Source organism: Nerophis ophidion, linkage group LG10, assembly GCF_033978795.1.
Source record: "Nerophis ophidion isolate RoL-2023_Sa linkage group LG10, RoL_Noph_v1.0, whole genome shotgun sequence".
In the NCBI taxonomy this organism is placed as follows: Eukaryota; Metazoa; Chordata; class Actinopteri; order Syngnathiformes; family Syngnathidae; genus Nerophis; species Nerophis ophidion.
Window position 1 is genome coordinate 8,052,311 of NC_084620.1, and position 25,964 is coordinate 8,078,274.

At 45.9% G+C, this 25,964-nt stretch overlaps 1 protein-coding gene across 6 annotated transcripts in view; it reads right to left on the reverse strand.

Moving 5' to 3' along the window:
* iqsec3a (IQ motif and Sec7 domain ArfGEF 3a) overlaps nucleotides 1-25,964 on the reverse strand; it is a 252,472-nt gene that overhangs the window by 61,630 nt on the left and 164,878 nt on the right. For all 6 annotated transcript variants that reach the window (XM_061912221.1, XM_061912220.1, XM_061912226.1 and 3 more), the window contains 3 exons: nucleotides 23,858-23,980; nucleotides 17,133-17,299; nucleotides 14,843-14,982 (listed from right to left, as the gene is read on the reverse strand). In XM_061912221.1, the coding sequence (XP_061768205.1) occupies nucleotides 14,843-14,982; nucleotides 17,133-17,299; nucleotides 23,858-23,980 (430 nt within the window). The remainder of the gene's footprint in view (nucleotides 1-14,842; nucleotides 14,983-17,132; nucleotides 17,300-23,857; nucleotides 23,981-25,964) is intronic.

The window sequence follows — 25,964 nt, forward strand, 5'->3', positions numbered from 1 at the left end:
AGGGTGGTGAGCCGGGAAGATTTCTGGAAACTGTCAGGGGTTTGACTCAGCTTCCTCCCTCGGGCAACACACGACACTCTGATTTCCCCCCAAAACCTCCAACAGTTGCTGGGCACTGAGCAAGTCTGCGACCTCTGTGGGACCATCAGTGCTTCCCTACAACACATCCTATCAGGATACAAGACTGCGTTATATCAGGGCAGGTACAGCAAACGGCATGTCCAAGTGCTGAGGAAGCTGGCAGAGGTGGTGGAGAAGAGAAGACAAGAGGCGAGCAAAGAGAAGCAGCCAAGTTTACAGCAGTGGACCAAGTTCCTGAGGTAGGTGGAAGCGGGGGAAACTATTCGTAGGAGACCAGCACCCACCCATCCGTTGCCAGGTGTTTCCCATGAGAGATCTGCAGCACCACACTATAGCCAGACATGGTGCTGTGGACAAAGGCACAGAGGTCTGCGCTGCTGGTGGAGATGACTGTGCCATGGGTGGAGCCAATGAGAGGAAGAGCACAAAATACACCGACCCAATGGCTCCAGTACTCTGGAATGCCCTCCCGGTAACAGTTCGAGATGCCACCTCAGTAGAAGCATTTAAGTCTCACCTTAAAACTCATTTGTATACTCTAGCCTTTAAATAGACTCCCTTTTTAGACCAGTTGATCTGCTGTTTCTTTTCTTTTTCTTCTATGTCCCACTCTCCCCTGTGGAGGGGGTCCGGTCCGATCCGGTGGCCATGTACTGCTTGCCTGTGTATCGGCTGGGGACATCTCTGCGCTGCTGATCCGCCTCCGCTTGGGATGGTTTCCTGCTGGCTCCGCTGTGAACGGGACTCTCGCTGCTGTGTTGGATCCGCTTTGGACTGGACTCTCGCGACTGTGTTGGATCCATTGTGGATTGAATTTTCACAGTATCATGTTAGACCCGCTCGACATCCATTGCTTTCCTCCTCTCTAAGGTTCTCATAGTCATTATTGTCACCGACGTCCCACTGGGTCATTATTGTCACCGATGTCCCACTGGGTGTGAGTTTTCCTTGCCCTTATGTGGGCCTACCGAGGATGTCGTGGTGGTTTGTGCAGCCCTTTGAGACACTAGTGATTTAGGGCTATATAAGTAAACATTGATTGATTGATTGAATGGCGGAATGCAAGTAAAATGATTGGAGCACACAACTCTTCCCAGTAGAGGTGGGCACCAGAGGTTATGTGGGAGGCTCAACAACGCGCCGACTTAAACCTCTAGTTCTGAGGGGCAAAGAGCTACACAAAGTCACTAAGAACCTGGCTGAGGAGACAGAGAAGGCAAGGTTCTGGCTTTGGCTGAGGAGGAGAGACAAGGCATGGGGTGTGAGCAAATCCTGAGAAAGACTAGCTGCGTGGGGTGACAGGGAGACGTTCCTGTTCACTGCCCAGCCACTAGGATATGTTACGGGATAATGCAGCATTATTATAAAGGATTAAAGGAGTAAAGGGGCGGTTTAGCTCGGTTGGTAGAGTGGCCGTGCCAGCAACTTCAATCAATGTCAATCAATGTTTATTTATATAGCCCCAAATCACAAATGTCTCAAAGGACTGCACAAATCATTACGACTACAACATCCTCGGAAGAACCCACAAAAGGGCAAGGAAAACTCACACCCAGTGGGCAGGGAGAATTCACATCCAGTGGGACGCCAGTGACAATGCTGACTATGAGAAACCTTGGAGAGGACCTCAGATGTGGGCAACCCCCCCCCCCCCTCTAGGGGACCGAAAGCAATGGATGTCGAGCGGGTCTAACATGATACTGTGAAAGTTCAATCCATAGTGGCTCCAAGACAGCAGCGAGAGTCCCGTCCACAGGAAACCATCTCAAGCGGATCAGCAGCGTAGAGATGTCCCCAACCGATACAGGCGAGCGGTCCATCCTGGGTCCTGACGAGCGGTCCATCCTGGGTCTCGACTCTGGACAGCCAGTACTTCATCCATGGTCATCAGACCGGACCCCCTCCACAAGGGAGGGGGGGACATAGGAGAAAGAAAAGAAGCGGCAGATCAACTGGTCTAAAAAGGAGGTCTATTTAAAGGCTAGAGTATACAGATGAGTTTTAAGGTGAGACTTAACTTGAGGGTTGCAGGTTCGATTCCCGCTTCCGCCATCCTAGTCAATGCCGTTGTGTCCTTGAGCAAGACACTTTACCCACCTGCTCCCAGTGCCACCCACACTGGTTTAAATGTAACTTGGATATTGGGTTTCACTATGTAAAGCGCTTTGAGTCACTAGAGAAAAGCGCTATATAAATATAATTCACTTCACTTCACAAAGGTGACTATGCGGGTGTTATTGCATGTCTAGAGGGCTCTCAAAGTGTTTAAAAGTCTATTTAGAAGGTCATAAATAGTTTTTTATGGTCCAGTTATGAAAATAGTGAATAATTCCTACTTTGCAGAGATTCATTTACCATGGTTAGTCCCAGAATCATTTGACAGTGACAAATGAGGGATTACTATATTCAGTTTGACAGATGAATAAGCCACCATGGGGCGGCAGAGGGGTTAGTGCGTCTGCCTCACAATACGAAGGTCCTGCAGTCCTGGGTTCAAATCCAGGCTCGGGATCTTTCTGTGTGGAGTTTGCATGTTCTCCCCGTGAATGCGTGGGTTCCCTCCGGGTACTCCGTCTTCCTCCCACTTCCAAAGACATGCACCTGGGGATAGGTTGATTGGCAACACTAAAATTGTCCCTAGTGTGTGAATGTGAGTGTGAATGTTGTCTGTCTATCTGTGTTGGCCCTGCGATGAGGTGGCGACTTGTCCAGGGTGTACCCCGCCTTCCGCCCGATTGTAGCTGAGATAGGCGCCAGCGCCCCCCGCGACCCCGAAAGGGAATAAGCGGTAGAAAATGGATGGATGGATGGGCCAAAGGAAGTTGTGACTAATAGCATGTTTATAAAAACAGATTATGAACAAAAAAAAAAAGGTAACACCGTGACTTTTTATCTAAGAAGACTGAAAAAAAATCAAGTGCTAGCCTGTGCTTAATGACTGATGGCGTTGGCGTAACGAGCCGAGGTTCTCATTGCCTTTTAATGGATAACAAATGTGCTCCGCTAACACTACTTAGGCCAGGTGATAGTGATAAGGCCTTGAATAATGACTGACTTGGCATGGAGTGGGTGTGTGTACGTGCACGTGTGTGTAGAGGCTTGTGATAAATCCTCATCGAGCACTCCACTCCAGCGTTGCTGATGGGTGCTGTACAAGAAATGAGTCATATAATGTGTGTGGGGAGGAGGGGTAGCAAATACAACAGTCACACACGGACACAAACACTGTCGTACATTAAAGTTAAAGTACCAATGATTGTCACACACATACAAGATGTGGCGAAATTATTCTCTGCATTTGACCCATCACCCTTGATCACCCCCTGGGAGGTGAAGGGAGCAGTGGGCATTAGTACATACATACAGTATATATGTAATGTACATCTGTATTCCAAAGGTAGTTGTTCAGCCTCTTCTTAAAAAGCCAAACCTTGACCCCTCTATTCCTAGCTATTATCGGCCCATCTTCAAGTTGGCTTTTGTGTCCAAAACTTTAGAATACGTTTCTCGCTGTTGTAAACAAACACAATATATTCGATACATTTCAATCTAGTGATCTTCAGTTGCATTCCACAAAAAAGTTCTTCTCAGTGTCTCCAATGGTATCAAGATGGCCTCTGATGCTGGTAAATGTAGAATCTTAGTTCTGCTTGATCTCACATTGTTAACCATCAAATCCTTGAGGATCAGCTAAAGGACTGGGAGATTTCTTCAGGGACAACCCTCTAGTAATTTAAAGGCCTACTGAATTGAGATTTTCTTATTTAAATAGGGATAGCAGGTCCATTCCATGTGTCATACTTGATTACTTCGCGATATTGCCATATTTTTGCTGAAAGGATTTAGTAGAGAACATTCACGATAAAGTTCGCAACTTTTGGTCGCTGATAAAAAAGCCTTGCCTGTACCGGAAGTCGCAGACGATGACGTCACCCGTGTGAGTGAAGTGAATTATATTTATATAGCGCTTTTCTCTAGTGACTCAAAGCGCTTTACATAGTGAAACCCAATATCTAAGTTGCATTTAAACCAGTGTGGGTGGCACTGGGTGCACGTGGGTAAAGTGTCTTGCCCAAGGACACAACGGCAGTGACTAGGATGGCGGAAGCGGGAATCGAACCTGCAACCCGCAAGTTGCTGGCACAGCCACTCTACCAACCGAGCTATGCCGCCCTCACATCCTCACAGGGCTCCTCACATCCTCACATTGTTTATAATGGGAGCCTCCAACAAAAAGAGCTAGTCAGACCGAGAAAATGACAATTTCGCCATTAATTTGAGCGAGGATGAAAGATTTGTGGCTTAAGATATTGATAGCGAAGGACTAGAAAAAAAAAGTTTAAAAAAAAAGGCGATTGCATTGTGAGCGATTCAGATGTTTTTAGACACATTTACTAGGATAATTCTGGGGAATCCCTTATCTTTCTATTGTGTTGCTGGTTAAATAGTACCTGATAGTCGGAGGGGTGTGTCCACGGGTGTCTTGACGCCAGTCTCCGAGGGAATTAGTCACGGCAGCAGCACGAGAGAAGGCGACTTATTTCCGCAATTTTCTCACCGAAAACTGCCGGTCGACATGTAGTCGTGATCCATGTTCGCTTGACCGCTCTGATCCATAGTAAAGCTTCACCTCCAGGAATTTTAAACAAGGAAACACTGTGTGTTTGTGTGGCTAAAGGCTAAAGCTTCCTACCTTCATCTTTCTACTTTGACTTCTCCATTATTAATTGAACAAATTGCAAAAGATTCAGCAACACAGATGTCCAGAATACTGTGTAATTGCGCGATGAAAAGAGACGACTTTTAGCCGCAAGTGGTGCTGCGCTAATATGTCCCCTCGGACCCGGGACGTCACGCGCACGCGTCATCGCACGCGTCATTCCGCGACGTTTTCAACAAGAAACTCTGCGGGAAATTTAAAATTGCAATTTAGTAAACTAAACCGGCCGTATTGGCATGTGTTGCAATGTTAATATTTCATTATTGATATATAAACTATCAGACTACGTGGTCGGTAGTAGTGGCTTTCAGTAGGCCTTTAAATCGATTGGCAGTTAGTGAAGTGAAGTGAATTATATTTATATAGCGCTTTTCTCAAGTGACTCAAAGCGCTTTACATAGTGACACCCAATATCTAAGTTACATTTAAACCAGTGTGGGTGGCACTGGGAGCAGGTGGGTAAAGTGTCTTGCCCAAGGACACAACGGCAGTAACTAGGATGGCACAAGCGGGAATCGAACCTGCAACCCTCAAGTTGCTGACACGGCCACTCTACCAACCGAGCTATGCCGCCCCCACAGTTAGATCTTTCTCTGTGGCTGCTGGCGCTCGTAAGTCAGTGCGGGGTGCCAAAGGTTCAGTTTTTGGGGCCTATGCTTCTTACACTATAAATTCTTACACTTAAAGATGTCATTAGGAATTTTGAAGGTATCTCGTACCCCATGTACGCGCATGACCTTCAGTAATACAGTATTTCTAATTTAACCCTGATAATGTCCGTCTGGGATAGCCTTGCGACGAGGTGGCGACTTATGTTTTTTTTCCAAGATGGCGCTGCTGTAGTGGCTGCTGTAGGCAGGAGCTCTGTGCTCTTGTGTCATCCTTTTGTGTTTCCCTCTTGTTTTCATGTCTTATTATATTTTTTTGCCTTTTGGGACTGTGTGACAAGGGGTGGCACTTTCGTGACCTCTGTGGTGCTTTTTTTGTGGACTTCTGGATCTGCCTCCTGGGAGCCTTTTGGCCATGGAGACCAGCTGCTGGGTGTCTGCTACACCAGAGTCTGTTTGGAGGGACTGGAGGAGATGCGGATGAGGGGACAGGGCTACGGAGCTAGCACTGAGCGCTGGGACGGAGAGGCTTCGCGGTGTCTCGACTGGGTGAGCAGGTGTCGGACACCTCAGTCACCTTGGACGTATCCTCGCTCATCCATGCTGACTGGACACTGGCCGAGAGTGGAGTCGGCTGTCTTGGTTGCTTTGTTGGGTCTGCTCCTGTCTCTGGCCATGCTCCCTCCTCCCCAGCGGACAATGGCGTGGAACACCACAGAGGCCACCACAGTGGATATGTTTCTTTTACTTTTTATTCATAGCTGTATGTAGAAGTGTCTGCTTGTATCTGCTGCTTTAATGTCTTTAATGTCCTCTGTGTTCTTTGATGTTTGATGTTTCCCTCTTACACACATGGAAGAGGGATGTGTACTATGGCTATGAGTTGTTCTTTTCCCCCTTGTCCTCAGTCTGCACCCCCACTCCAGGGCCCCGGCTAAGACCGATTTTTTATTTATTTATTTTATTTTAATCTTCTATTTTTTTTCTCCCCCCCCCCCTTGTATACCTGTATGTCATCTTTTTTTGTAAGGGGCGCTGGAAGCCGGCAGACCCGTCAGCGATCCTGTTCTGTCTCCCTGTAATGTTTGTCTGATCTTGAATGGGATTGTGCTGAAAATGTTAATTTTCCTGAAGGAACTCTCCTGACGGAATAAATAAAGTACTATCTTATCCAGGGTATACCCTGCCTTCTACCAGAGTGCAGCTAGGATAGGCTTCAGCCTAACCCCGCGACCCCGAAAGAGACCAGCAGTAGAAAATGGATGGATGGATAGAGGACCTGATTGTCTGACTGAACTTAAAACGTATGTGGCTTGTCATGCTTTTCTGCTGAATGCTGTCAAAACGGAGGTGTTAATTATTGCCCCTGACACTGCAACTTCAAAAGTAGCCAGCTGCTTAGAGTCCCTTAGTGCAAATGTACGTCACAGTCCGACAAAATCTTGAGGTAACATTAAACCACTCCATGATGAGCACATCAAAAGTAATACCCGGTCCTGCTTTTTTTCCCCCCACCTCACATCCATAGTATCTTTTTCTGCACTAAAAATGGTCGTTCACCTTCTTGTTCCCCGTGTCTTGAGTACTGAAATTCACTCTTTACCTGTTTAACAAAACGTGTATATCCCATTTCTTTAAACATATATTCATGCATACAAGTGTACACAATCATACTCATAAAAAATACACACCCAAATCACAAAACATGACACACTAAAGCTTATCTACATTTACCATAATATAAAGTTAATATATTCTACTCGTCTGTCTCCCTCTCCTCTCTTTATCTACTTTCTTTTCTAATTCAACTATTCATTACATTTATGTATTGTTGCATCCGAAGCGATTGTAATGTTGACAAAAGAGGTAATTTAGTGTTATTTATGATCAATATTCTTATCTCTATTGGTATTTTACTTTATTAGATTAGATTACATAGTACTTTATCTATTCCGTCAGGAAAGTTCCATCCATCCATCCATCCATCATCTTCCGCTTATCCGAGGTCGGGTCGCGGGGGCAACAGCCTAAGCAGGGAAACCCAGACTTCCCTCTCCCCAGCCACTTCGTCTAGCTCTTCCCGGGGGATCCCGAGGCGTTCCCAGGCCAGCCGGGAGACATAGTCTTCCCAACGTGTCCTGGGTCTTCCCCGTGGCCTCCTACCGGTTGGACGTGCCCTAAACACCTCCCTAGGGAGGCGTTCGGGTGGCATCCTGACCAGATGCCCGAACCACCTCATCTGGCTCCTCTCGATGTGGAGGAGCAGCGGCTTTACTTTGAGTTCCTCCCGGATGGCAGAGCTTCTCACCCTATCTCTAAGGGAGAGCCCCGCCACCCGGCGGAGGAAACTCATTTCGGCCGCTTGTACCCGTGATCTTATCCTTTCGGTCATGACCCAAAGCTCATGACCATAGGTGAGGATGGGAACGTAGATCGACCGGTAAATTGAGAGCTTTGCCTTCCAGCTCAGCTCCTTCGTCACCACAACGGATCGGTACAACGTCCGCATTACTGAAGACGCCGCACCAATCCGCCTGTCGATCTCACGATCCATTCTTCCCTCACTCGTGAACAAGACTCCTAGGTACTTGAACTCCTCCACTTGGGGCAGGGTCTCCTCCCCAACCCGGAGATGGCACTCCACCCTTTTCCGGGCGAGAACCATGGACTCGGACTTGGAGGTGCTGATTCTCATTCCGGTCGCTTCACACTCGGCTGCGAACCGATCCAGCGAGAGCTGAAGATCCCGGTCAGATGAAGCCATCAGGACCACATCATCTGCAAAAAGCAGAGACCTAATCCTGCAGCCACTAAACCGGAACCCCTCAACGCCTTGACTGCGCCTAGAAATTCTGTCCATAAAAGTTATGAACAGAATCGGTGACAAAGGACAGCCTTGGCGGAGTCCAACCCTCACTGGAAATGTGTTCGACTTACTGCCGGCAATGCGAACCAAGCTCTGGCACTGATCGTACAGGGAACGGACCGCCACAATAAGACAGTCCGATACCCCATACTCTCTGAGCACTCCCCACAGGACTTCCCGAGGGACACGGTCGAATGCCTTCTCCAAGTCCACAAAGCACATGTAGACTGGTTGGGCAAACTCCCATGCACCCTCAAGAACTCTGCCGAGAGTATAGAGCTGGTCCACAGTTCCACGACCAGGACGAAAACCACACTGTTCCTCCTGAATCCGAGGTTCGACTATCCGACGTAGCCTCCTCTCCAGTACACCTGAATAAACCTTACCGGGAAGGCTGAGGAGTGTGATCCCACGATAGTTGGAACACACCCTCCGGTCCCCCTTCTTAAAGAGAGGAACCACCACCCCGGTCTGCCAATCCAGAGGTACCGCCCCCGATGTCCACGCGATGCTGCAAAGTCTTGTCAACCAAGACAGCCCCACAGCATCCAGAGCCTTAAGGAACTCCGGGCGGATCTCGTCCACCCCTGGGGCCTTGCCACCGAGGAGCTTTTTAACTACCTCAGCGACCTCAGCCCCAGAAATAGGAGAGTCCACCACAGATTCCCCAGGCACTGCTTCCTCATAGGAAGACGTGTTGGTGGGATTGAGGAGGTCTTCGAAGTATTCCTTCCACCTATCCACAACATCCGCAGTCGAGGTCAGCAGAACACCATCCGCACCATACACGGTGTTGATAGTGCACTGCTTCCCCTTCCTGAGGCGGCGGACGGTGGTCCAGAATCGCTTCGAAGCCGTCCGGAAGTCGTTTTCCATGGCTTCCCCGAACTCTTCCCATGTCCGAGTTTTTGCCCCGCGACCGCTGAAGCTGCACACCGCTTGGCCTGTCGGTACCTGTCCACTGCCTCCGGAGTCCTATGAGCCAAAAGGACCCGATAGGACTCCTTCTTCAGCTTGACGGCATCCCTCACCGCTGGTGTCCACCAAGGGGTTTTAGGATTGCCGCCCCGACAGGCACCAACTACCTTGCGGCCACAGCTCCGATCTGCCGCCTCGACAATAGAGGTGCGGAACATGGTCCACTCGGACTCAATGTCCAGCACCTCCCTCGTGACATGTTCAAAGTTCTTCCGGAGGTGGGAATTGAAACTTTGTCTGACAGGAGACTCTGCCAGACGTTCCCAGCAGACCCTCACAATGCGTTTGGGCCTCCCAGGTCTGTCCGGCATCCTCCCCCACCATCGCAGCCAACTCACCACCAGGTGGTGATCGGTAGAAAGCTCCGCCCCTCTCTTCACCCGAGTGTCCAAAACATAAGGCCGCAAATCCGATGACACAACTACAGAGTTGATCATGGAACTGCGGCCCAGGGTGTCCTGGTGCCAAGTGCACATATGGACACCCTTATGTTTGAACATGGTGTTTGTTATCGACAAACTGTGACGAGCACAAAAGTCCAATAACAAAACACCACTCGGGTTCAGATCCGGGCGGCCATTCTTCCCAATCACGCCTCTCCAGGTTTCACTGTCGTTGCCAACGTGAGCGTTGAAGTCTCCCAGTAGGACAAGGGAATCACCCGGGGGAACACTTTCCAGTACTCCCTCGAGTGTTCCCAAAAAGGGTGGGTACTCTGAACTGCTGTTTGGTGCATAAGCACAAACAACAGTCAGGACCCGTCCCCCCACCCGAAAGCGGAGGGAGGCTACCCTTTCGTCCACCGGGTTGAACTCCAACGTACAGGCTTTGAGCCGGGGGGAAACAAGAATTGCCACCCCGGCCCGTCGCCTCTCACTGCCGGCAACGCCAGAGTGGAAGAGGGTCCAATCCCTCTCGAGAGAAGTGGTTCCAGAACCCTTGCTGTGCGTCGAAGTGAGTCCGACTATATCCAGCCGGAATTTCTCGACTTCGCGCACTAGCTCAGGCTCTTTCCCCCCCAGTGACGTGACGTTCCACGTCAGGAAAGTTCCTTAAGGAAAATTTAAATTTTCAGCACAATCCCTTTCAAGATCAGACAAACATTACAGGGAGACAGAACAGGATGGCTGACGGGTCTGCCGGCTTCCAGTGCCCCTTATAAAAAAGGTGAGATACAGGTAAACAAGGGGGTATGGATGGGAGAAAAAAATAGAAGATTAAAATAAAATTTAAAAAATTGGTCTATGCCTGGGCCCTAGAGAGGGGGTCCAGACTGAGGCCAATGTTTCCCTTTTACATGGTTGTAAGAGGGAAACATCAAACATCAAAGAACACAAAGGACATGAAAGACATTAAAGTAACAGAGCTGATGCAACCAGCCAATTCTACATACAACTATGAATGAAAACTAAAATAAACATATACACTGTGATAAATGTTCCATTTGTAGTGTAATTATGTTCAATGTCAATACTGTAATATCATCTATTTCACTAATCTCTTCTTTATACTTTTTAGTATCATATTTGTACGGCTTATTAGTGATTCCTACAGCCCAAAAAAAGTCTGTGGGGTATAGAGCGTTTTCATTTCAGGCTCCAGTACTCTGGAATGCCCTCCTGGTAAAAGTTTGAGATGCCACCTCAGTAGAAGCATTTAAGTCTCACCTTAAAACTCATTTGTATACTCTAGCCTTTAAATAGACTCCCTTTTTAAACCAGTTGATCTGCCGTTTCTTTTCTTTTTCTCCTGTGTCCCACTCTCCCTTGTGAAGGGGGTCCGGTCCCATCCGGTGGCCATGTACTGCTCGCCTGTGTATCGGCTGGGGACATCTCTGCGCTGCTGATCCGCCTCCGCTTGGGATGGTTTCCTGCTGGCTCCGCAGTGAACGGGACTCTCGCTGCTGTGTTGGATCCGCTTTGGACTGGACTCTCGCGACTGTGTTGGATCCATTATGGATTGAACTTTCACAGTATCATGTTAGACCCGCTCGACATCCATTGCTTTCCTCCTCTCTAAGGTTCTCATAGTCATCATTGTCACCGACGTCCCACTGGGTGTGAGTTTTCCTTGCCCTTATGTGGGCCTACCGAGGATGTCGTAGTGGTTTGTGCAGCCCTTTGAGACACTAGTGATTTAGGGCTATATAAGTAAACATTGATTGATATTGTATTTGCTGATGTAGTTCCGTCGTTGTTTGTCTCTCTAGCTGTTGTACCCCTCTGGTCCTTGCAATTTCCCCCTATGTCTTCTTTTTTTTCTAGTTTCTATCACCTTCTGCTCCGGTCCGACCGCGCCAAACACAAAATATATACATTTAATAAAATCAAAAACATATAGTGCAACAAGATAAATAGCCCACACTTCTCTTTTGTAAAGTAAATCTGTGCTGGATAGGACATATTTAAAAAGACAACAACAAACAAACGTGTAAAGATTGCCTGCTATTACAATATTTCAGAACGTTGTTGCCACGCTCCTGTCAAGAAGTCATGAAATCAGTCATATTTGTCCTGTTTTTGGGTCCTTGCACTGGCTTTTCCATTTCAGAATACAACATTTTAGCTATTACTTACAGGGTACTCAACGGCCAAGTGCCAGCTTACTTGGTAGCTCTGTCGTCTTTTCACTGTCCTGTTAGGTAGGTCACTGCGGTCTGCTGAATGCCTTCTGCTTGTTGTACCTCGTACAAATTTAAAAATTAAAGGTGCTAGAGCCTTTGTGTCAGTTGCCCCTAAATGGTAGAATGCACTCCCTTATAATCTGAGAGCTGCCCGTTCTGTTGATATTTTTTTCAGAAAACAGTTAAAAACACATTTGCTTAAGTGTGCATTTTATTTTATTCTATCTATTATTTTATTATTGTGTATATTAACCATGTTTTATCATATTTATTACAAACCCCGTTTCCATATGAGTTGGGAAATTGTGTTAGATGTAAATATAAACGGAATACAATTATTTGCAAATCTTTTTCAACCCATATTCAATTGAATGCACTACAAAGACAAGATGTTTTGATGTTCAAACTCATGAACTTTATTTTTTTTTGCAAATAATAATTAATTTACAATTTCATTGCTGCAACACGTGCCGAAGTAGTTGGGAAAGGACATGTTTACCACTGTGTTACATCACCTTTTCTTTTAACAACACTCAATAAACGTTTGGGAACTGAAGAAACTAATTGTTGAAGCTTTGAAAAGTGGAATTCTTTTCACATTCTTGTTTTATGTAGAGCTTCAGTCGTTCAACAGTCTGGGGTCTCCGCTGTCGTATTTTACGCTTCATAATGTGCCACACATTTCGATGGGGGACAGGTCTGGACTGCAGGCCGGCCAGGAAAGTACCCACACTCTTTTTTTTGCGAAGCCACGCTGTTGTAACACTTGTCTTGCTGAAATAAGCAATGAGTGTCCATGATAACGTTGCTTGGATAACAACATATGTTGTTCCAAAACCTGTATGGACCATTCAGCATGCGGTAACCATTCAGTTACCCATACCTTGGGCACTAATACACCCCCATACCATCACAGATGCTGGCTTTTGAACTTTGCGCCTATAACAATCCGAATGGTTATTTCCCTCTTTGTTCTGGAGGACACCACGTCCTCTGTTTCCAAATATAATCATAAATGTGGACTCGTCAGACCACAGAACACCTTTCCACTTTGCATCAGTCCATCTTAGGTGAGCTAGGGCCCATCCAAGCCAGTGGCGTTTCAGGATATTGTTGATAAATGGGTTTGGCTTTGCATAGTAGAGTTTTAACTTGCACTTACAGATGTAGCCACCAACTGTAGTTACTGACGGTGGTTTTATGAAGTGTTCCATAGCCCATGTGGTGATATCCTTTACACAGTGATGTCGATATTTGATGCAGTACCGCCTGATGTATTAAAAGTCCGTAATATCCTCGCTTACGTGCAGTGATTTCCCCAGATTCTCTGAACTTTTTGATGATTTTACGGACCGTAGAGGGTAAAATCCCTAAATTCCTTGCAATAGCCCGTTGAGAAATCTTGTTCTAAAACTGTTCGACAATTTGCTTACAAAATGGTGACCCTCACCCCATCCTTGTTTGTGAAGTACTTAGCATTTCATGGAAGCTGCTTTTATACCCAATCATGGCACCCACCTGTTCCCAATTAGCCAGCACACCTGTGGGATGTTCCATATAAGTGTTTGATGAGCATTCCTCAACTTTATCAGTATTTATTGCCACTTTTCCCAACTTCTATGTCACGTGTTGCTGGCATCAAATTCTAAAGTTAATGATTATTTGCAAAAAAAATATATTTATCAGTTTGAACATCAAATATGTTGTCTTTGTGGCGTATTCAACTGAATATGGGTTGAAAATTATTTGCAAATCATACTATTCCGTTTATATTTACATCTAACACAATTTCCCAACTCATATGGGTTGGACTCCGCCAAGGCTGTCCTTTGTCACCGATTCTGTTCATAACTTTTATAGACAGAATTTCTAGGCGCAGTCAAGGCGTTGAGGGGTTCCGGTTTGGTGGCCACGGGATTAGGTCTCTGCTTTTTGCAGATGATGTAGTCCTGATGGCTTCATCTGGCCGGGATCTTCAGCTCTCACTGGATCGGTTCGCAGCCGAGTGTGAAGCGACCGGAATGAGAATCAGCACCTCCAAGTCCGAGTCCATGGTTCTCGCCCGGAAAAGGGTGGAGTGCCATCTCCGGGTTGGGGAGGAGACCCTGCCCCAAGTGGAGGAGTTCAAGTACCTAGGAGTCTTGTTCACGAGTGGGGGAAGAGTGGATCGTGAGATCGACAGGCGGATCGGTGCGGCGTCTTCAGTAATGCGGACGTTGTATCGATCCGTTGTGGTGAAGAAGGAGCTGAGCCGGAAGGCAAAGCTCTCAATTTACCGGTCGATCTACGTTCCCATCCTCACCTATGGTCATGAGCTTTGGGTCATGACCGAAAGGATAAGATCACGGGTACAAGCGGCCGAAATGAGTTTCCTCCGCCGGGTGGCGGGGCTCTCCCTTCGAGATAGGGTGAGAAGCTCTGCCATCCGGGAGGAGCTCAACGTAAAGCCGCTGCTCCTCCACATCGAGAGGAGCCAGATGAGGTGGTTCGGGCATCTGGTCAGGATGCCACCCGAACGCCTCCCTAGGGAGGTGTTTAGGGCACGTCCAGCTGATAGGAGGCCACGGGGAAGACCCAGGACACGTTGGGAAGACTATGTCTCCCGGCTGGCCTGGGAACGCCTCGGGATCCCCCGGGAAGAGCTAGACGAAGTGGCTGGAGATAGGGAAGTCTGAGCTTCCCTGCTTAGGCTGCTGCCCCCGCGACCCGACCTCGGATAAGCGGAAGATGATGGATGGATGGATGGACAATTACCCAACTCATATGGAAACGGGGTTTCTATTTTATTTCCAATGTCTCTGTTAAGTATATCATCCTGTATGCTTGTTTTGATTGTGCTGTAGTGTACTGTACTGTGCTGTACTGTAAGTAGTGTCATATAGATAAATTGTACTTATTTATATATTACGTATTTATATTTACATACAGCTGCCAAAGCAATTATGATCTTTTTTTTCTCTACTCACCGTTTTCATGCCCACAATGGACTGCTCCACCTTGGAGACGTAAGTGACGTGATCCTCATTGGAGCGCAGTTCTCTCATCTGTATCCTTTCGTAAATGCCCACCACCATGTCGCGAGGGATGTCCGCTCCATCGTCAACGCCTTGGACAGAGAAAAAAAGAATAGACAAGAATAAATGTCCACTTACCGGTGCGTGAATTTGCTTTAAACTTTGCACTAGATTTTGAACGTAGTCCGAATGATGAGGACAACTGAACGACTGAGTCACTCGTCATGTTTATTTAGTTTTTAATGCCAGCAGCTGACAGCCTTGAAGGGTACATGTAATATTTTGTTTGATGCTCACGGATGTTTGCATATTCCTTTAACCTTTATCCAGAACATTTTCATTTGCGATAGTGACCAATCGAAGAGGCAGAATTTACTTGTTCGAGATGTTTAAGTGTGTTGACAATCTCTCGTCGTCTCTTATTTACCGACACAAATTAGTGCTATAAATTGCTCAAAACAATTCACAAATACATTTACCATGCGGGAGTAAATGTGTGGGCTTCACGGTGGCAGAGGGGTTAGTGCGCCTGCCTCACAATACGAAGTTCCTGCAGTCCTGGGGTTCAAATCCAGGCTCGGGATCTTTCTGTGTGGAGTTTGCATGTTCTCCCCGTGAATGCGTGGGTTCCCTCCGGGTACTCCGGCTTCCTCCCACTTCCAAAAACATGCACCTGGGGATAGGTTGATTGGCAACACTAAATTGGCCCTAGTGTGTGAATGTGAGTGTGAATGTTGTCTGTCTATCTGTGTTGGCCCTGCGATGAGGTGGCGACTTGTCCAGGGTGTACCCTGCCTTCTGCCCGATTGTAGCTGAGATAGGCGCCAGCGCCCCCCGCGACCCCGAAAGGGAATAAGCGGTAGTAAATGGATGGATGGATGGATGGAGTAAATGTGTTTGAACATAAATTAATGTTTAAGATAGACAAACACTTTCCAAGCAAAAACCTAACTAAACTAACTAACTAAAATAATGTCTGCAACTTGTGGATAACGGAGCAGACGTCATTACAGAAAAAAAAAACACCAAAGGTGGTTGTGATTTTCTTTCTGTAATTACACCGCCGCCGCTTTCTACCGCTTATTCCCTTTTGGGGTCGCGGGGGGCGCTGGCGCCTATCTCAGCTACAATCGGGCGGAAGGCGGGGTACACCCTGGACAAGTCGCCACCTCATCGCAGGGCCAACACAGATAGACTGACAACATTCACACTCACATTCAAACACTAGGGCCAATTTAGTGTTGCCAGTCAACCTATCCCCAGGTGCATGTCTTTGGAGGTGGGAGGAAGCCGGAGTAACCGGAGGGAACCCACGCATTCACGGGAAGAACATGCAAACTCCACACAGAAAGATCCCGAGCCTGGATTTGAACCCAGGACTGCAGGACCTTCGTATTGTGAGGCAGACGCACTAACCCCTCTGCCACCGTGAAGCCCTCTGTAATTACAATTATGCGTTAATATTATTAGTTATAATGAAATAAAGCAGTACAGTAATTTGACAATGAGCTCTGAGTATGTGCTTTTACTGCCTTTTAGTGTCTACTTTTAAGTCTGTGCGGCACGCTATACAACAAGTAAAATATTAATAATGTTTGTTTTCCAATTTTTGTTGCAATCCAGTGTTTTGGGGGGTGAATTAAGTTACAGTTAAAGTACCAATGATTGTCACACACACACTAAGTGTGGTGAAATGTGTCCTCTGCATTTGACCCATCCCCTTAAACACCGGAGCAGTGGGCAGCGCCCGGGAATCATTTATGGCGATTTAACCCCCAATTCCAACCCTTGATGCTGAGTGCCGAACAGGGAGGCAATGGGTCCCGTTTTTTTATAGTCTTTTGGTATGATTCGGCCGGGGTTTGAACTCACAACCTACCGATCTCAGGGTGGACACTCTAACCACTAAGCCACTGAGAATGTTAAGGAATACTGATGAAAATGTATAACATATTTATAATAACACGTTGATTCAATGTTATTTAGAAAAAAAAAGCTCAAAACAACGCAACAATTTAAAAAAAATCCGTGTTGCATAGCTGTCCTTTAGTTGTCCTCTCATATCTTCTACAGTCTCCATTTGACAATGACATAACGCCATGGGAGTGTGAGGTCAATTGCCAAGTGAAGGGTTTGCACGAGTCAAGGCCGTCATGTCATTGAGCCAACAGCCTGGTAGTCCAGATGTTATATTGCCGGCCATCTCTGTGTGACGTGCTGTCAACCCTTTTTTCCCGCTTACCTCGGAGGTTGCGTATGAAGTCCTCCAGCATCATCTTGCGATCGGGTTTGATGTTGGGACTGTACATGTCCGTGTTGAGCAGGATGATGGCGAAAGCCAGGATGAAGATGGTGTCCGGGTTGTGGAACTGTTGCACCACGTCAGGGTTGCACATACAGTAGCGCTGGCTGACGGGCAGGAAGAACAAAGTTGTTATTGTTTTTTTTTTCAGCTTTATGGCTTTCATTTACTTTTGGCAAAAAAGTATTTAGTCAGCCACCGATTGTGCACGTTCTCCCACTTAAAATGATGACAGAGGTCTGTAATTTTCATCATAGGTACACTTCAACTGTGAGAGACAGAATGTGAAAAAAAAATCCAGGAATTCACATTGTAGGAATTTTAAAGAATTTATTTGTAAATTATGGTAGAAAATAAGTATTTGGTCAACCATTCAAAATCTCACGATACATGGCCCCATTCATTCTTTCCTTAACACGGATCAATCGTCCTGTCCCCTTAGCAGAAAAACAGCCCCAAAGCATGATGTTTCCATCCCCATGCCTCACAGTAGGTATGGTGTTCTTGGGATGCAACTCAGTATTCTTCTTCCTCTAAACACGACGAGTTGAGTTTATACCAAAAAGTTCTATTTTGGTTTCATCTGACCACATGACATTCTCCCAATCCTCTGCTGTATCATCCATGTGCTCTCTGGCAAACTTCAGACGGGCCTGGACATGCACTGGCTTAAGCAGGGGGACACGTCTGGCACTGCAGGATTTGATTCCCTGTCTGCGTATTGTGTTACTGATGGTAACCTTTGTTACTTTGGTCCCAGCTCTCTGCAGGTCATTCACCGGGTCCCCCCGTGTGGTCCTGGGCTTTTTGCTCACCGTTCTCATGATCATTTTGACCCCACGAGATGAGATCTTGCGTGGAGCCCCAGATCGAGGGAGACTATCAGTGTTCTTGTAAGTCTTCCATTTTCTGATAATTGCTCCCACAGTTGATTTTTTCACACCGAGCTGCTTGCCTATTGTAGATTCACTCTTCCCAGTCTGGTGCAGGTCTACAATTCTTTTCCTGGTGTCCTTCGACAGCTCTTTGGTCCTGGCCATAGTTGAGTTTGGAGTCTGACTGTTTGAGGCTGTGAACAGGTGTCTTTTATACAGATAACGAGTTCAAACAAGTGCCATTAATACAGGTAAAGAGTGGAGGACAGAAGAGCTTCTTAAAGAAGAAGTTACAGGTCTGTGAGAGCCAGAGATCGTCCTTGTTTGAAGTGAACAAATACCTATTTTCCACCATAATTTACAAATAAATTCTTTACAATTCCGACAATGTGAATTCCTGGATTTTTTTTTCACATTCTGTCCCTCACAGTTGAAGTGTACCTATGATGAAAATTACAGACCTCTGTCATCATTTTAAGTGGGAGAACTTTCCCAATCGGTGGCTGACTAAATACTTTTTTGCCCCACTGTATATGTTCAACATGAAACATCTCCTTTAAGATGCATGTCCTACAGGCTTAAAAGCATTATGCGTCACACAGTGACACAATGAAGAATATTTTACTTTTCTGTGCAGCTTCTTTCCCCTCATTTGTTATTTTTTGGTCGACTCCCGTCCAGTGATGGAGTCTGCAAAGTCCTCGGCTGCAGTTAAACATGCCAAATCATTTTTGTACACGCCGAGCCAGAATAAATAACAAACAGGAAACGTCTCCTATGAATAAGTAGGTATTTAAACACCAAAATTCGGCCTCATGTGGAAGCTGGAGAAGGGTATTACTGAGCAAATGTGTGTGTATCCACGGAGAGGGATTATTTCGGTCAAATGCATAAAGTATGAACGCACCTTGTCTGGAGCATAAATAAAACAACACTACAACATGCTATGAGGAATGCGTGTGAGTGTAGTGTAATAGTGAGCAGCCATCATTTTCACACAGGAGGTGGTGGCACAGTTTTACAGGCCACTAAGCTGCATGATTGGGGTCTAAAGTCTCTGTGGGACTTATTTGAGGCTCACATTCCAGCAAATACACACACTAATGACTTTGTATTACACAGCGCGCGTTTATTAAAACCGAGCTCGTCTGGCTCTTTTTTTGCGTGTGTATGCGTTTTCGAGCAGCTATGATGTCACGCTGTGAATACTAAAAAAAAATGGAGCTGCAACATGAGTAAGCCTTTTTAGACGCTGAATAAAACACGCGAATGTACAGTGAATATGGAGACACACACAACCATATAAGAGACTGCTGCTAATTACTGAGTTTTATTGTAGATGTGACAACGCCTTTGCTTTTGGAGACACATCGGAGCCCAGCAGGGGGCTGTGAGGGAAGGGGGGGGGGGGGGGAGGGGGGGGGGGGGGGTGACACGGAGTGCCACTGGCCGTTACGCAACACTGGTTATTTATAAATCCTCCACCCTCTTTTGTTTTTCTGCCCTTTTCATTCCCTGTCGGTTTGTGTCCCCTCTTACGCCTCCTCTCGCCCAACACACAGATGCCCGGGCGTAACAGCTGCCAGGCTCTCTACCCATTTTGTTTACCTCCTTGTTGTGCGCCAGGGGCAATAGTGGCAGGTGGCTGTTCATCCAGAGATGCCAGACAGACTCAACTAATGTTGAAATTGGCAAATGGAAAACACGTTTGGTGCCAATAACATTTAGTCTTGGCTTGCTTTTATGAAATTATGAGGATTCATTCAAAACTGCGTGGTCAAATCTTGTATTTTATTGGTCAAATGTCCCGATAGTGTCAGGCTTTCCCCTGACAGTTTGTGTTTTGGTTTTTTTCCTCTGAGTGTTTAGTATTTCCTGTTTTTAGTTCCTGTCAACGCTCTTATTTTGTCTGTTTCCTGTTTTTTCCCCTGTGCGCTGTTTTCCCCTCAGCTGCGGCTGATTGGCACCTGGCCACACCTGGTGTCAATCAGCCCGCTCCTATTTGAGTCTGTCTTGTCCAGTCAGTTGCTGGATTATTGATTTGTCTTGTCGATGACTTCCGTACTGTCGCTCCTGTCGTGTCGTTTCATGTCGAGTCATTCTATCTAGGCTATCTTTCGGTATGTGTTTGTAGCTTACTGTTTTGTTCACTGCTTCCATTTTGTTTTCACTCTACAAGTAACGACTTCTGTTTTCCTGTTTGCTACCCGCTAGCTTCCACGCTAGGCCTCTTTTTGTTACTTGCTAGCTTCCATGCTAAAGACCCTTTTGTTTGTTTTCCGCCTTGTGCGCGTCCTTTGTTAGTACCCTTTCGTTTGTTCTTATTCTATATTTTAATTAAATCATGTTTTTTCACTCCATGCCTGTCTCCATCTCTGCATCTTGGGGTTTGACTCAAATTAACTTTGACGGATAGATAGGTTGATTCGAAACACTAAATTGGCCTTGGTGTGTGAATGTGAGTGTGAATGTTATCTGTCAATCTGTTTTGGCCCTGCAAAGAGATGGCGACTTATCCAGGGTGTACCCCACCTTCCGCTCGAATGCAGCTGAGATAGGCTCTAGCACCCCTTGCAACCCTGAAAGGGACAAGCGGTTCAAAATGGATGGATGGATGGAATTGTCCATGCAGAGCCGCCCCTCCTTATTTGCAAATCATGCGCTGTGCATTGGGATCTATGTTTGAAGAACATGTAAAATGCAAAATAATGAATATCAATCAATGTTTACTTATATAGCCCTAAATCACTAGTGTCTCAAAGGGCTGCACAAACCAATAGATGGTTTGTGCAGATGGAATAGATGGAAAGTACTTTATAGATTCCTTCAGGAGAGCTCCCTCAGGAAAATTTTAATTCCAGCAGCAGTGCAAATAATTGTGATGGAATTTAAAAAGTAAAAAGTAAATAATGGGGGTATAAATGGAAATAAAATCGAAAATATTACAATAAGAATAAAAATAAAAAGCAACAATAAAAATTTAAATATAACAGTAAAAATAAGAAAATAACAGGAGAAACTCTGCAGTAGTGACCATGTTATGAAAATGTATTGCACTGTTATTGCACTGTTTTTCCCCCCCAGTTTATTTCAGAATTGTTATTGTTTTGCATCCCCTGTCATCTTCGTTGTCCAACTCCCCCCCCAGAGAGAATTGCACGGTGCTTTATATTAACTTTGACCACAAAAGTGTTCCTATCGCTTTTCTGCTCCTTTACTAATAAGAGTATAACGGCAACTACAGTATACCATATTTCCTTGAATTGCCGCCGGGGCGCTAATTAATTTAAAACCTCTTCTCACTCCTGCGCTTACCAAAGGCATGCGGTAAAAGTGAGCATGCGCTAATTATTTTAAAACCTCTTCTCACTCCGGCACTTACCAAAGGTATGCAGTAAAAATTTGAGTGTGGTGTAAGCTTGGACCTTAAATCCTACTGAATAGCTCTTAATATTCTTCCCTTTATGCGATTTCAAATTACCGGTATTGAAATCAGCCTCCTCCGTTTTGAAAATGAAGACAGGGGGAGTGTCACTTGTGACGTCACGAGTTTGACTAAGCGTGCGCTAATTATTTTGGGAAGCGAGTTTGACCCGGCAGTAATTCAAGGCAGGCGCATACTATATGCCCTGCGGCAATTCAAGGAAATACGGTATCTCAACATCGCCACTGTTATCATGGCGCGGAGCATTAGTACTGGTCTTGTGAGACCGTAGTAGTGGTTTCGATCCCTGATCGGAGTTGTCACAAAAATACACGAGTGTGAAACATTTTTTTGTAATTGGGGGTTTCTTCCCGGTGGAAGAGGGGTTAGTGCGTCTGCCTCACAATACGAAGGTCCTGCAGTCCTGGGTTCAATCCCAGGCTCGGGATCATTCTGTGTGGAGTTTGCATGTTCTCCCCGTGGGTTCTCTCCGAGTACTCCGGCTTCCTCCTGCCTCCAAAGACATGCACCTGGGGATAGGTTGATTGGCAACACTAAATTGGCCCTAGTGTGTGAATGTTGTCTGTCTATCTGTGTTGGCCCTGCGATGAGGTGGCGACTTGTCCAGGGTGTACCCTGCCTTCCGCCCGATTGTGTCCGAGACAGGACATGTTTGAATAAAAAAAAAAAAATTGGATTCAGGACTTTTTTTACTATTGGGAGGTAGGACCTGACGGAGCTGTGTTCCATTGTAGACACATAGAATCATCATACATCATACTGTGATTATATTCATCCAGTGGTAATTCAAGGCTGAGATATACAGTATAAAGTATATAAAGTATAAAGAGATAAAGTATTTAGTCAGCCACCGATTGTGCACTTAAAATGATGACAGAGTTCTGTAACTATCATCATAGGTACACTTCAACTGTGAGAGACAGAATATGAAAAAAAATCCAGTAATTCACATTGTAGGAATTTTAAAGAATTTATTTGTAAATTATGGTGGAAAATAAGTATTTTTGGTCAACCATTCAAAGCTCTCACTGATGGAAGGAGGTTTTGCCTCAAAATCTCACGATACATGGCCCCATTCATTCTTTCCTTAACACGGATCAATCGTCCTGTCCCCTTAGCAGAAAAACAGCTCCAAAGCATGATGTTTCCACCCCCATGCTTCACAGTAGGTGTGGTGTTCTTGGGATGCAACTCAGTGTTCTTTTTCCTCCCAAACACGACGAGTTGAGTTTATACCAAAAAGTTCTATTTTGGTTTCATCTGACCACATGACATTCTCCCAATCCTCTGCTGTATCATCCATGTATACATTTTGGTATAAACTCAACTCGTCGTGTTTGGAAGAAGAAGAATACTGAGTTAAATCCCAAGAACACCAAACCTACTGTGAAGCATGGGGGTGGAAACATCATGCTTTGGGGCTGTTTTTCTGCTAAGGGGACAGGGTGATTCATCCGTGTTAAGGAAAGAATGAATGGGGCCATGTATCGTGAGATTTTGAGCCAAAACCTCCTTCCATCAGTGAGAGCTTTGAATGGTTGACTAAATACTTATTTTCCACCATAATTTACAAATAAATTCTTTAAAATTCCTACAATGTGAATTCCTGGATTTTTTTTTCACATTCTGTCTCTCACAGTTGAAGTGTACCTATGATGAAAATTACAGACCTTTGTCATCATTTTAAGTGGGAGAACTTGCACAATCGGTGGCTGACTGAATACTTCTTTGCCCAACTGTATATTGTGTATCGTAACATGGCCTAAAAATATTGAGGTATTAATAAAATATCAATCAATCAATCAATGTTTACTTATATAGCCCTAAATCACTAGTGTCTCAAAGGGCTGCACAAACCACTACGACATCCTCGGTAGGCCCACATAAGGGCAAGGAAAACTCACACCCAGTGGGACATCGGTGACAATAATGACCCAGTGGGACGTTGGTGACAATGATGACTATGAGAACCTTGGAGAGGAGGAAAGCAATGGATGTCGAGCGGGTCTAACATAATACTGTGAAAGTTCAATCCATAATGGATCCAACACAGTCGCGAGAGTCCAGTCCAAAGCGGATCCAACACAGCAGCGAGAGTCCCGTTCACAGCGGAGCCAGCAGGAAACCATCCCAAGCGGAGGCGGATCAGCAGCGCAGAGATGTCCCCAGCCGATACACAGGCGAGCAGTACATGGCCACCGGATTGGACCATATTGCCCAGCCCTAGTTCCAAGTACCTTTTTCATTAAGGTATAAGTCCTGACTTAAACGACCTCACACTCCACGTCTCGTACGAATGGAACTTCAACATAGACCTCCAGTAAAGATCGTAAAAGAATCCTTACCTGAAGGCCTCAATGAGACGTTCCACCTTCTGCGCCTCTCCCTGAACGCGAATGTGGGCCTGGAACTTCCTCAGCGCGTCGTCCAGCTCCATGCCCGAAAAATCCATCTCGTCCACCACGCAGCTGTTGAGCACAGGAAAGGAAGGCAGGTAGAGAGTGAGGGGTGGAATTATCCCAACGTAATAAGTGTGCTGGGAATCAATGCGGCCGTGGCGAGATAAGAGCGTTCCCTAATTTAACACACACGTGCACGCAGGAGGATGGAGGGTGGATGAGGATCCAGCTGGCAAGAAAGGCGGCGCAATCCCTCCGAGCAGAAAATCCTCCTCACACCTGACAAGTAAATCTTAATTACCTTAATTAAAAAAAGTAAAACAAACCCAGGAGTTCATGGTAAGGCGAATCCAACGTGAGGTCAATGAGGTTCGGAAGACTTTTCAGAAATGTTCGCAGCACTTTAGCGCCATTCGGAAACAACGGCAGCCCCACTTGATGGCTCCTCTCCTCCGCTGTCACTTCCTTCCCAGCCGTCACTCCTTGTTTATGTAACGTCAAACGAGATGCTCTGCAGCTGCGCCCTCCCCCTCACTTCTTCACGCACACACAATAACACACATTAGCATTGTGTACGTGGCCTTTATCCTGTTAACCAACTGGCAGGGCAGTACTTGGCTGCCGGCCTTCCAAACGTACATTCTTGGCGGTCTTGGCAGGCAGCAAAATTAGATATTAAGCAATATGGAAACAATCTTATTTTGAGAAGAAAATAATGTTGTTTAAGTTCTATAAGGAAAAATCCATTACTACTATTTTACTACTGCTGGTTGACAAGTGGTCAGGATCCATGTCCGCTGTGATTCATAGTAAAGTTTCAACTCTGTGAATTTTAAACAAGGAATCACCGTGTGTTTGTGTGGCTAAAGCTTCCCAACTCCATTGTTCGAACTTTGACTTCTCCAATATTAATTGAACAAATTGCAAAAGATTCAGCAACACAGATCTCCAAAATACTGTGTGATTATGCCGCTAAAGCAGACGACTTTTAGCTGTGTGTGTGTGCAGCGCTCATATTCATAACAGCCCATGACGTCACGCGTACACGTCATTACGCGCCGTTTAAGAAAAAACTCTCGAGAAATTCCATCCCATCCATTTTTTACCGCTTACTCCCTTTTGGGGTCTCGGGGGGCACTGGCGCCTATCTCAGCTACAATCGGGCGGAAGGCTGGGTACACCCTGGACAAGTCGCTACCTCATCGCAGGGCCAACACAGACAGACAACATTCACACTCACATTCACACACTAGGACCAATTTAGTGTTGCCAATCAACCTATCCCCAGGTGCATGTCTTTGGAGGTGGGAGGAAGCCGGAGTACCCGGAGGGAACCCACGCAGTCACGGGGAGGACATGCAAACTCCACACAGAAAGATCCCGAGCCTGGATTTGAACCCAGGACTGCAGGACCTTCGTATTGTGAGGCAGACGCACTAACCCCTCTGCCACCGTGAAGCCCCTCTCGGGAAATTTAAAATTGCAATTTAGTAAACTAAAAAGGCCGTATTGGCATGTGTTGCAATGTTAATATTTCATCATTGATATATAAACTATCAGACTGTGTGGTGGGTAGTAGTGGGTTTCAGTAGGCCTTTAACTGACTTTGGACCTTTCCTCTTTAATGAAACATGAAGAAAATAATGCAATTTCCTGCAGGAGACACGGAGGCCTGAGAATGACAACCCAATAAGAAACAAAAAACAAACCCAAAACATTCAGAAACTGTCAAAAGTTTGTTGTTGACGAACCCCAAGATGCAGAGAAGGAGGCAGGCATGGCGTGAGAAAACATGGTTTTTATATAAAAAACTAGAACAAAACCAAACAAAGGGTTTAAACCAAAAGCACGCACGTGGGCGAATAACAAACTAAGAGAGCTAGCATGGGAGCTAGAAAACCAAAAGGAACTTTAGCATGGAAAACAGAAGTCGTACTTGTACTTAGAAAACAAAACGGAAGCAGAGAACAAAAGACAGTAAGCTACAAACAAACGAATATAGCTTACCGCTACGCTGCAATAAAACGACACGACAGGATAGCGACATGTGGCA